The sequence below is a fragment of the Oncorhynchus gorbuscha genome, linkage group LG26 (assembly GCF_021184085.1).
Source record: "Oncorhynchus gorbuscha isolate QuinsamMale2020 ecotype Even-year linkage group LG26, OgorEven_v1.0, whole genome shotgun sequence".
NCBI lineage: Eukaryota > Metazoa > Chordata > Actinopteri > Salmoniformes > Salmonidae > Oncorhynchus > Oncorhynchus gorbuscha.
In genome coordinates this window covers 3,167,532-3,179,960 of record NC_060198.1, presented here as the reverse complement: position 1 = coordinate 3,179,960, position 12,429 = coordinate 3,167,532, and the positions used below count along the sequence as shown (strand labels likewise).

The 12,429-nt window shown below is 46.0% G+C and overlaps 1 protein-coding gene across 1 annotated transcript in view; it reads right to left on the bottom strand.

Moving 5' to 3' along the window:
• LOC124015545 (microtubule-associated serine/threonine-protein kinase 1-like) overlaps positions 1–12,429 on the bottom strand; it is a 98,597-nt gene that overhangs the window by 22,013 nt on the left and 64,155 nt on the right. Inside the window, exons 10-13 of the mRNA XM_046330825.1 lie at positions 12,117–12,249; positions 2,440–2,510; positions 1,979–2,055; positions 1,514–1,722 (exon numbers count right to left, since the gene is read on the bottom strand). Coding sequence (XP_046186781.1) covers positions 1,514–1,722; positions 1,979–2,055; positions 2,440–2,510; positions 12,117–12,249 — 490 coding nt within the window. The remainder of the gene's footprint in view (positions 1–1,513; positions 1,723–1,978; positions 2,056–2,439; positions 2,511–12,116; positions 12,250–12,429) is intronic.

The following is a 12,429-nucleotide window of genomic DNA, read 5'->3' as shown; positions in this document are numbered from 1 at the left end:
AGCCTGACAACTGTATATAGCTTCGTTACTGTATATAGCCTCGTTACTGTTATAGCCTCGCTACTGTTATAGCCTCGCTACTGTATATAGCCTCGTTACTGTTATAGCCTCGCTACTGTATATAGCGTCGTTACAGTTATAGACTCGTTACTGTTATAGCCTCGCTACTGTTATAGCCTCGTTACTGTATATAGGCTCGTTACAGTTATAGACTCGTTACTGTTATAGCCTCGCTACTGTTATAGCATCGTTACTGTTATAGCCTGACTACTGTATTTGCCTTGCTACTGTTATAGCCTCGTTACTGTTGTAGCCTGACTACTGTATATAGCCTCGTTACTGTTATAGCCTGACTACTGTTATAGCCTGACAACTGTATATAGCTTCGTTACTGTATATAGCCTCGTTACTGTTATAGCCTCGCTACTGTTATAGCCTCGCTACTGTATATAGCCTCGTTACTGTTATAGCCTCGCTACTGTATATAGCTTCGTTACTTTTATAGCCTCACTACTGTTATAGTCTCGTTACTGTTATAGCCTCGCTACTGTTATAGCCTCGCTACTGTATATAGCCTCGTTGCTGTTATAGCCTCGCTACTGTATATAGCCTCGTTACTGTTATAGCCTCGCTACTGTTATAGCCTCGTTAGTGTTATAGCCTCGTTACTGTTATAGTCTCGTTACTGTTATAGTCTCATTACTGTTATAGCCTCGCTACTGTTATAGCCTCGTTACTGTTATAGCCTCGTTACTGTTATAGTCTCGTTACTGTTATAGCCTCGTTACTGTTACAGTCTCTTTACTGTTATAGCCTCATTACTGTTATAGCCTCGTTACTGTTATAGCCTCGTTTCTGTTATAGCCTCGTTACTGTTATAGCATCGTTACTGTATAGAGCCTCGCTACTGTTATTTTCAAATGTCTTTTTACTGTCGTTTTTATTTCTTTACTTTTCTATTGTTCACGTAATTATTTTTTTTACTTAAAAATTGCACTGTTGGTTAGGGCCTGTAAGTAAGCATTTCACTGTAAGGTCTACACCTGTTGTATTCGGTGCATGTGACAAATAAACGTTGATGTGATTTGTCTGGTGGCACTTTAAATGAGGAGGACGGGCTCATAGTAATGTTTGGAATGGAATGGTATCACACACATCAAACATGTGGTTTTCCATGTGTTTGATACCATTCCATTTACATCACTCCATCCATCATTATGAGCCACCCTCCCCGCTGGTTTCCACCATAGTGCTTTCACCTAGCCAGTCCTATCAGATACCATGAAGGGCAAATGAACAAGGGCAGAAGGGAGAGTACTACTTTCCAGAATGAGAATGAAATCCAACCAGGTTTCCTGAGAAACTCTCTCACCTCAAAGGAAGTGAACAAGATCAGAACGGAGAGAACTTTGAAAGAGCAAGGTGTAAGATATGTGAAGTTTCTTGGGACACCCTATGAAGCCTTTATTGTAATTCCATTAAAGTAGTACAGTTTCCTCAGAAACCCACTAACCTTCAACGTACTCCATGACCATGCAGAGGTGCCTGCGAGTCTCGAAGGAGCAGAACATGGAGACCACGAAGGGGTTCTCAGCGAAGGTCAGGATGTCTCTCTCTACGAAGGCCTGCTGGATCTGGTTCCTCAGGATCAGGTTCTGCTTGTTGATCTTCTTCATGGCAAAACGCTGACGGGTCTCCCTGTGACGTACCAGGTACACCGCACTGACGGGGTAGGGAAGGAGGAGGGAAGAAGGAGGGACAGGAGAGAAGGGAGTGGACAAGGAGGGAGGAGGGGAGAGAGGGGGAGGAGGGAGATGGGTAAAGGGTAGAGGTGCAAGAAGCCAAGGGTATAGTTGTGGTAAAATTAGATGGTCAGAGAAATCTACCTGGAGCCTCATGTCTTTGAATGAATGTGAGGACTTTGTGATGTACATGAAATGTATAGTCATTCATATTGCTTTGACCAGACTCTACTCACCCATATGCTCCGTTGCTGATCAGCTTGATGGTTTGAAAGTCTTCTTCACTTGGCGGCTTCATGGCTTTCATCTTCCCCTACATAAACAAGCAGGCAAGCTCAGTCAAGTCCAACTTAAGCTAGATACTATTTGAAGAGAGATCTGGTGTGTCTGTGAGTGTATTTCTCATTAGATATGGAGGGTCCTCACCTCTGATCTGGTTGTCTGTGAGTGTATTTCTCATTAGAGATGGAGGGTCCTCACCTCTGATGAGTGTATTTCTCATTAGATATGGAGGGTCCTCACCTCTGATCTGGTTGTCTGTGAGTGTATTTCTCATTAGAGATGGAGGGTCCTCACCTCTGATCTGGTGTGTCTGTGAGTGTATTTCTCATTAGAGATGGAGGGTCCTCACCTCTGATCTGGTTGTCTGTGAGTGTATTTCTCATTAGAGATGGAGGGTCCTCACCTCTGTCCTCACCTCTGCAGAATCGTCTGGCTCTGGGGTGTGGAGACCTTCACTGTCATAGTAGTTGTCCATGCTCACAATGTCTGGACAAAAACACATGATTTAACACTCAATACAGTATCTGGTGTGTACTGTTGCAGATCAATAGCATTGTGTATACATACAGTCAGTGCCTTCAGAAAGTGACTTATTCCACATTTTGTTGTGTTACAGCCTGAGCAATGCAATGGCAATTCACTTTAAAGAGGGTTGATTAGGTTTTTCTCTACAATAACAAAATCGCTTTGACATGTGAGTCACTCTGGATAAGGGGGAGAGTGCTGAACAAATAAATGCAAATATGTTAAAGGCCCAGTGCAGTCAAATATGGGATTTCCATGTTTTATATATACAGTGCCTTTGGAAAGTATTCAGACCCTTTGACTTTTTCCACATTTTGTTACGTTACAGCCTTATTCTAAAATGGATTAAATAAATGTTTTCCCTCATCAATATACACACAATACCCCATAATGACAAAGCGAAAACAGTTTTTTAGACATTTTTGCAAATGTAATAAAAACAAAAAACAGAAATACCTTCTTTACATAAGTATTCAGACCCTTTGCTATGAGACTCAACATTGAGCTCAGGTGTTTTTATTCATCATCCTTGAGATATTTTTACACCTTGATCGGAGTCCACCTGTGGTAAATTCAATTGATTGGACATGATTTGGAAAAGCACACACCTGTCTATTTAAGGTCTCACAGCCAGTCAGAGCAAAAAACAAGCCATGAAGAAATTGTTTGTAGAGCTCCGAGACAGGATTGTGTTAAGGCACAGATCTGGGAAAGGGTACCAAAAAATGTCTGCAGCATTGAGTGTCCCCAAAAACCCAGTGGCCTCCATCATTCTTAAATGGAAAAAGTTTGGAACCACCAAGACACTTCCTGAAACTGTCCGCCTGACCAAACTGAGTAATCAGGGGAGAAGGGCCTTGATCAGAGAGGTGACCAAGAACCCAATGGTCACTCTGAAAGAGCTCCAGAATTCCTCTGTGGAGATGAGAGAACCTTCCAGAAGGACAACCATCTCTGCAGCACTCCACCAATCAGGCCTTTATTGTAGAGTGGCCAGATGGAAGCCACTACTCAGTAAATGGCACATGACAGCCCGCTTGGAACTTGCCAAAAGGCACCTAAAGGACTCAAACCATGAGAAACAAGATTCTCTGGTGTGATGAAACCAAGATTTAACTGTAGGGAAACCTGGCAGGGAAACCTGGCACCATCCCTACAGTGAAGCATGGTGGTGGCAGCATCATGCTGTGGGGATGTTTTTTAGCGGCAGGGACTGAGAGACTAGTCAGGATCGAGGCAAAGATGAACATAGCAAAGTACAGAGAGATCCTTGATGAAAACCTGCTCCAGAGTGCTCAGGACCTCAGACTGGGGCGAAGGTCTCTGAATGTCCTTGATGAGTGGCCCAGACAGAAAATCTCCGGAGAGACCTGAAAATAGCTGTGCAGCAATGCTCCCCATCCAACCTGACAGAGCTTGAGAGTATCTGCAGAGAGGAATGGGATAAACTACCCAAATAGAGGTTTGCCAAGCTTGTAGCGTTATACCTAAGAAGACTCGAGGCTGTAATCACTGCCAAAGGTGCTTCAACAAAGCACCGAGTAAAGGGTCTGAATACTTACAGTATGTACACTACCGTTCAAAAGTTTGGGGTCACTTAGATATGTCCTTGTTTTTGAAAGAAAATGTTTTTTTTGTCCATTAAAATAACATCAAATTGATCAGAAATACAGTGTAGACATTTTTAATTATGTAATTGACTGTTGTAGCTGGAAATTGCAGATTTTTAAATGGAATATCTACATATATATTCAGTTTCTTGGCAATTTCTCGCATGGAATAGCCTTCATTTCTCAGAACAAGAATAGACTGACGAGTTTCAGAAGATAGACTTTGTTTCTGGTCATTTGGAGCAAATGCTGATGCTCCAGATACTCAACTAGTCTAAAGAAGCCCAGTTTTATTGCTTCCTTAATCAGCACAACAGTTTTCAGCTGTGCTAAAATAATTGCAAAAGGGTTTTCTAATGATCAATTAGCCTTTTAAAATGATAAACTTGGGTTAACTAACACAACGTGCCATTGAACATGGTTGCTGATAATGAGCCTCTGTATATACGCATATGTAGATATTCCATAAAAATTCTGCCGTTTCCAGCTACAACAATCAATTTCATCATTAAAAATGTCTACATGTATTTCTGATCAATTTTATATTATTTTAATGGGCAAAAATGTGATTTTCTTTTAAAAACAAGGACATTTCTAAGTTTTCATTTCAAACTTTTGAACAGTAGTGTACATGTGATATTTCAGTTTTTATTGTTAAATACATTTGCAAAAAATTTAAAAAAAAATGTTTTTGCTTTTCCATTATGGGCTACTGTGTGTAAAATGATAAGGGGAAAAAACAATTTAATACATTTTAGAATAAGACTGTAACATAACAAAATGTGGAAAAAGTCAAGGGGTCTATACTTTAGTCTATATATATTTCTAGTCTGAAGTTGGAGAAAAAGTTAGTGTTAGAGCTGTTTGAAACGACCGCCTGAAATTTCGGACTGTTTTGGTAGGATGGAGCCGGTAAATGAGTTAATTGTCATGTTTTGTCATTTATTATCTTGTCTTGTCCCTGTGCTTCCCATTCTATTCGTTTCCCTCTGCTGGTCTTATTAGGTTCTTTCCCTCTTTCTATCAATTCTCTCCCCTCCCTCAATCACTCTCTCGCTTCACTGTTATCTCTATCGATCCGTTCCTGCTCCCAGCTGTTCCTATTCCCCTAATCAATCATTTAGTCTTCCCACACCTGTTCCCGATCCTTTCCCCTGATTAGAGTCCCTATTTCTTCCTTTGTGTTCCGTTCCTGTCCTGTCGGTTCCTTGTCTAGAATTCACCGTGCTGTGTTTGTGTATCGCCCTGTCGTGTCGTGTTTTCCTCAGATGCTGCATGGTGAGCAGGTGTCTGAGTCTGTCTGGTTCAAGTGCCTTCCCGAGGCAACCTGCTGTTCACCTGCTGTTCAAGATCGAGTCTCCAGTTTGTCCTCGTCATTTCGAGTGAAAGTTGTGTTTTTTGTTTGTATTTACTTTACTGGATTAAAGACTCTGTTTTCGCCAACCCCGCTTTTGGGTCCTCTTTCACCTGCATGACAGAAGGAACCGACCAAGGAATGGACCCAGCGACTTCAGACGCTCGTTACACTGCCGTCGAGATCCAAGGAGCCATGCTCGGCAGACACGAGCAGGAATTGTCTGCTGCTCGCCATGCCGTGGAGAACCTGGCCGCTCAGGTTTCCGACCTCTCTGGACAGTTCCAGAGTCTACGTCTCGTGCCACCTGTTACTTCCTGGCCTGCCGAGCCTCCAGAACCTAGGGTTAATAACCCACCTTGCTACTCCGGGCAGCCCACTGAGTGCCGCTCCTTTCTCACGCAGTGTGAGATTGTGTTCTCTCTCCAACCCAACACATACTCTAGAGAGAGAGCTCGGGTTGCTTACGTCATTTCACTCCTTACTGGCCGGGCTCGAGAATGGGGCACAGCTATCTGGGAGGCAAGGGCTGATTGCTCTAACAAGTTCCAGAACTTTAAAGAGGAGATGATTCGGGTTTTTGACCGTTCAGTTTTTGGTAGGGAGGCTTCTAGGGCCCTGGCTTCCTTATGCCAAGGTGAACGGTCCATAACGGATTATTCTATTGAGTTTCGCACTCTTGCTGCCTCTAGTGAGTGGAACGAGCCGGCGCTGCTCGCTCGTTTTCTGGAGGGACTCCACGCAGTGGTTAAGGATGAGATTCTCTCCCGGGAGGTTCCTTCAGATGTGGACTCTTTGATTGCTCTCGCCATCCGCATAGAACGACGGGTAGATCTTCGTCACCGGGCTCGTGGAAGAGAGCTCGCATCAACGGTGTTTCCCTGCTCCGCATCGCAACCATCTCCCTCCTCTGGCTCAGAGTCTGAGCCCATGCAGCTGGGAGGGATTCGCATCTCGACTAAGGAGAGGGAACGGAGGATCACCAACCGCCTGTGCCTCTATTCGGAGTTGCTGGACATTTTGTTAATTCATGTCCAGTAAAAGCCAGAGCTCATCTGTAAGCGGAGGGCTACAGGTGAGCGCAACTACTCAAGTCTCTCCATCAAGATCCTGTACTACTTTGTCGGTCCATCTACGCTGGACCGGTTCGGGTGCTACATGTAGTGCCTTGATAGACTCTGGGGCTGAGGGTTGTTTCATGGACTGAAGCATGGGTTCGGAAACATGACATTCCTTTCAGAGAGTTAGAGAAGCCTACGCCCATGTTCGCCTTAGATGGTAGTCATCTTCCCAGTATCAGATTTGAGACACTACCTTTAACCCTCACAGTATCTGGTAACCACAGTGAGACTATTTTTGATTTTTCGTTCACCGTTTACACCTGTTGTTTTGGGTCATCCCTGGCTAGTATGTCATAATCCTTCTATTAATTGGTCTAGTAATTCTATCCTATCCTGGAACGTTTCTTGTCATGTGAAGTGTTTAATGTCTGCCATCCCTCCCGTTTCTTCTGTCCCTACTTCTCAGGAGGAACCTGGCGATTTGACAGGAGTGCCGGAGGAATATCATGATCTGCGCACGGTCTTCAGTCGGTCCCGAGCCAACTCCCTTCCTCCTCACCGGTCGTATGATTGTAGTATTGATCTCCTTCCGGGGACCACTCCTCCTCGGGGTAGACTATACTCTCTGTCGGCTCCCGAACGTAAGGCTCTCGAGGATTATTTGTCTGTGTCTCTTGACGCCGGTACCATAGTGCCTTCTTCCTCTCCGGCCGGGGCGGGGTTCTTTTTGTTAAGAAAAAGGACGGTACTCTGCGCCCCTGCGTGGATTATCGAGGGCTGAATGACATAACGGTTAAGAATCGTTATCCGCTTCCCCTTATGTCATCAGCCTTCGAGATTCTGCAGGGAGCCAGGTGCTTTACTAAGTTGGACCTTCGTAACGCTTACCATCTCGTGCGCATCAGAGAGGGGGACGAGTGGAAAATTTTTAACACTCCGTTAGGGCATTTTGAGTACCGGGTTCTGCCGTTTGGTCTCGCCAATGCGCCAGCTGTTTTTCAGGCATTAGTTAATGATGTTCTGAGAGACATGCTGAACATCTTTGTTTTTGTCTATCTTGACGATATCCTGATTTTTTCTCCGTCACTCGAGATTCATGTTCAGCACGTTCGACGTGTTCTACAGCGCCTTTTAGAGAATTGTCTCTACGTAAAGTCTGAGAAGTGCTCTTTTCATGTCTCCTCCGTTACTTTTCTCGGTTCCGTTATTTCCGCTGAAGGCATTCAGATGGATTCCGCTAAGGTCCAAGCTGTCAGTGATTGGCCCGTTCCAAGGTCACGTGTCGAGTTGCAGCGCTTTTAGGTTTCGCTAATTTCTATCGGCGTTTCACAATTTGTCAAGTTGCTGCCCCTCTCACAGCTCTTACTTCTGTCAAGACGTGTTTTAAGTGGTCCGGTTCCGCCCAGGGAGCTTTTGATCTTCTAAAAGAACGTTTTACGTCCGCTCCTATCCTGAGTTACTCCTGACGTCACTAGACAATTCATTGTCGAGGTTGACGCTTCAGAGGTAGGCGTGGGAGCCATTCTATCCCAGCGCTTCCAGTCTGACGATAAGGTTCATCCTTGCGCTTATTTTTCTCATCGCCTGTCACCATCTGAGCGCAACTATGATGTGGGTAACCGTGAACTGCTCGCCATCCGCTTAGCCCTAGGCGAATGGCGACAGTGGTTGGAGGGGGCGATATTTACGTTCCTTTTGTCGTTTGGACAGACCATAAGAACCTTGAGTACATCCGTTCTGCCAAACGACTTAATGCCCGTCAAGCTCGTTGGGCGTTGGCTCGTTTCGAGTTTGTGATTTCTTACCGTCCGGGTAGCAAGAACACCAAGCCTGATGCCTTATCCCGTCTGTTTAGTTCTTCTGTGGCTTCTACTGATCCCGAGGGGATTCTTCCTTATGGGCGTGTTGTCGGGTTAACAGTCTGGGGAATTGAAAGACAGGTTAAGCAAGCACTCACGCACACTGCCGCCGCGCGCTTGTCCTAGTAACCTCCTTTTCGTTCCTGTTTCCACTCGTCTGCTGTTCTTCAGTGGGCTCACTCTGCCAAGTTAGCTGGTCATCCCGGTGTTCGAGGCACTCTTGCGTCTATTCGCCAGCGCTTTTGGTGGCCGACTCAGGAGCGTGACACGCGCCGTTTCGTGGCTGCTTGTTCGGACTGCGCGCAGACTAAGTCGGGTAACTCTCCTCCTGCCGGTCGTCTCAGACCGCTCCCCATTCCTTCTCGACCATGGTCTCACATCGCCCTAGACTTCATTACCGGTCTGCCTTTGTCTGCGGGGAAGACTGTGATTCTTACGGTTGTCGATAGGTTCTCTAAGGCGGCACATTTCATTCCCCTCGCTAAACTTCCTTCCGCTAAGGAGACGGCACAAATCATTATCGAGAATGTATTCAGAATTCATGGCCTCCCGTTAGACGCCGTTTCAGACAGAGGCCCGCAACCACGTCACAGTTTTGGAGGGAGTTCTGTATATTTTGATTGGTGCGTCCGTCAGTCTCTCTTCCGGGTTTCATCCCCAGTCTAACGGTCAAGCAGAGAGGGCCAATCAGACGATTGGTCGCATACTACGCAGCCTTTCTTTCAGAAACCCTGCGTCTTGGGCAGAACAGCTCCCCTGGGCAGAATACGCTCACAATTCGCTTCCTTCGTCTGCTACCGGGTTATCTCCGTTTCAGAGTAGTCTGGGTTACCAGCCTCCTCTGTTCTCATCCCAGCTTGCCGAGTCCAGCGTTCCCTCCGCTCAAGCGTTTGTCCAACGTTGTGAGCGCACCTGGAGGAGGGTGAGGTCTGCACTTTGCCGTTACAGGGCACAGACTGTGAGAGCCGCCAATAAACGCAGGATTAAGAGTCCAAGGTATTGTTGCGGCCAGAGAGTGTGGCTTTCCACTCGCAACCTTCCTCTTACGACAGCTTCTCGTAAGTTGACTCCGCGGTTCATTGGTCCGTTCCGTGTCTCCCAGGTCGTCAATCCTGTCGCTGTGCGACTGCTTCTTCCGCGACATCTTCGTCGCGTCCATCCTGTCTTCCATGTCTCCTGTGTTAAGCCCTTTCTTCGCACCCCGTTCGTCTTCCCTCCCCCCTCCCGTCCTTGTCGAGAGCGCATGTCATTTACAAGGTACATAAGATCATGGACATGCGTTCTCGGAGACGGGGTCACCAATACTTAGTGGATTGGGAGGGTTACGGTCCTGAGGAGAGGAGTTGGGTTCCGTCTCGGGACGTGCTGGACCGTTCACTCATTGATGATTTCCTCCGTTGCCGCCAGGATTCCTTCGAGTGCGCCAGGAGGCGCCGGTGAGTGGGGGGTACTGTCATGTTTTGTCATTTATTATCTTGTCTTGTCCCTGTGCTTCCCATTCTATTCGTTTCCCTCTGCTGGTCTTATTAGGTTCTTTCCCTCTTTCTATCCCTCTCTCTCCCCCTCCCTCTCTCACTCTCTCGCTCTCTCTTCTCTCTATCGTTCCGTTCCTGCTCCCAGCTGTTCCTATTCCCCTAATCAATCATTTAGTCTTCCCACACCTGTTCCCGATCCTTTCCCCTGATTAGAGTCCCTATTTCTTCCTTTGTGTTCCGTTCCTGTCCTGTCGGTTCCTTGTCTAGAATTCACCGTGCTGTGTTTGTGTATCGCCCTGTCGTGTCGTGTTTTCCTCAGATGCTGCGTGGTGAGCAGGTGTCTGAGTCTGTCTGGTTCAAGTGCCTTCCCGAGGCAACCTGCTGTTCACCTGCTGTTCAAGATCGAGTCTCCAGTTTGTCCTCGTCATTTCGAGTGAAAGTTGTGTTTTTTGATTGTATTTACTTTACTGGATTAAAGACTCTGTTTTCGCCAAGTCGCTTTTGGGTCCTCTTTCACCTGCATGACATTAATAGACCAATAACAGCTCATTTTCAGTTTTCCCCTCCCCACTCAGACCACTTCCAGACGGTGCTCTTTGCGAAGAAGAATGATTTTTTAACAATTTTAAATTGAAAACAATCACAGTAAGGTACTTCACTGTTATCAGAAATGATTTGATATTGAGATAAAAACGGCTGCATTGCACCTTTAAGTAAGCATCTCGTTAATTTGAATTAGATGTCACATAAAATGATGTGAAAATAATATATCTTCTTGTCACCTTGGTAACAACATTTCTAAAACGAAATGGTTGTGTTTGGGGAACCGAGAGAGGGAGGGAAGAGTGTGAGAGAGAGAAAGAGAGATGAAGCTGTGAATATTTGTGTGGGTGAAAAACAGAAAGGTGCTAAACCAAGAGGTGGTTTGTAAAAAGTGTCACATTGTGACAACCCACTAAAACCCAAACTCATATTTCTTCAACCAGACTGAAGGTAGCTGAAAAAGAGGAGCCAGTCGGACTCTGAATAGTCTTTCTAACCCATTTACATTGAGTAGTTCAATGAACAGCTTGTGATGGATTTGCCACTGTGAGAAGTGGAGCTGGAATGAATTGAAGGAGTCAGAGAAGGAGTTTGGGGGCTGGTGTAGATTAATGACAGTGAGTGCAGTGCTGCGACCAGCTTCATAATCAGTAAAGGGAGTTCTCTCTGCGTCTCAATAATGTCTACATGTAGCCTGGTCCCAGGTCTGTTTGTGCTGTCTTGCCAAGGTTCAGTGTGACAATGACAAGAGCTGGGACCAGGCTAGCTGACAGGTGGATCCCTGCCCGCATGCTACAATGCCAAGATGCTGTTGTTTTTCTCATGCCAAAATGTATTGTTTTTTTCTAAGGTTATTTCTGCTAGCATTATAGTTAATTACCTATAATAAACACCCGAGGGGAGTGTGGCTGTCAAAATGTGGGTAGAGAAATCTCAACCATCAATCTTTCATTTTCTCAAGTTTGGCTTCTACAGGTACACGATGCCCTAAATCTGTCTCTTTCTGTTTCCGTCTACTGTCTCTCCCCCCCATCCCAACCTCCACACGGTCGCAGGTCAGTCCCAGCTGTCTGCATGTCTCTTTTTATTCCTCTCTTCCCTCTCTTCTTCATTAAATCTCCCCTCTACTCCTCTCTCCTACATATCTCTCACCCTCCAGAGGGTGCTTGGTCTGTCCCAGTCATCTGAATCTGTCTATTTCTGTTCCTCTCTTCTCTCTCCTCCTCCCTCTTATCCTTCTCTCTCACCCTCCAGAGGGTCCCTGGTCTGTCTCAGCCTTCAATCTGTCTCTTTCCATTCATCTCTTCCCTCTCTTCCTCTCTCTCTCCTCCTCCCTCTCATCCTTGTCTCTGACCCTCCAGAGGGTCCCTGGTCTGTCCCAACCCTCAATTTCTCTTTTCGTTCCTCTCTTCCCTCTCATCCTCCCCCTCCCTTACTCACCCTCTAGTCTAGGGGTATTAAACTCTTACCCAACGAGGTCCGGAGCCTGCTGGTTTTCCATTCTCCCTGATAATTAATTCCACCCACCTGGTGTCCCAGGTCTAAATCAATCCCTGATTGGAGGAGAAGAAAGGAATAAAACCAAGTGGTTCCAGAGTTGAGGGCTCTAGAGTGTCCTGGCGTAACAAGGAGTATCCATCTTCATTAAATGTGTGTGTGTCTCACCCTCCAGAGGGTCCCGGGTCAGACCCAGCTGGCTGATGATGTAGCGAGGGATGTCCGTCTTCATCAGGTGTCCCTCCTTGGCGTGGTCCTCCGCTGCCTCCAGCAGGTGATAGAACTCCTCTGGGTTGAACTCCTACAGAGAGGGGGGGAGACAAGGAACCATATACACAGTTACACAAAAGCTGCCAGTCTGCCACATAAACTTGATGTAGTATTGACTTTTCTGGATTGAACTCCTGTACATGAAGGGAAGGGGGGACAATGTATATATATTTTTTACCTTTATTTAACTAGGTAAGTCAGTTAAGAACAA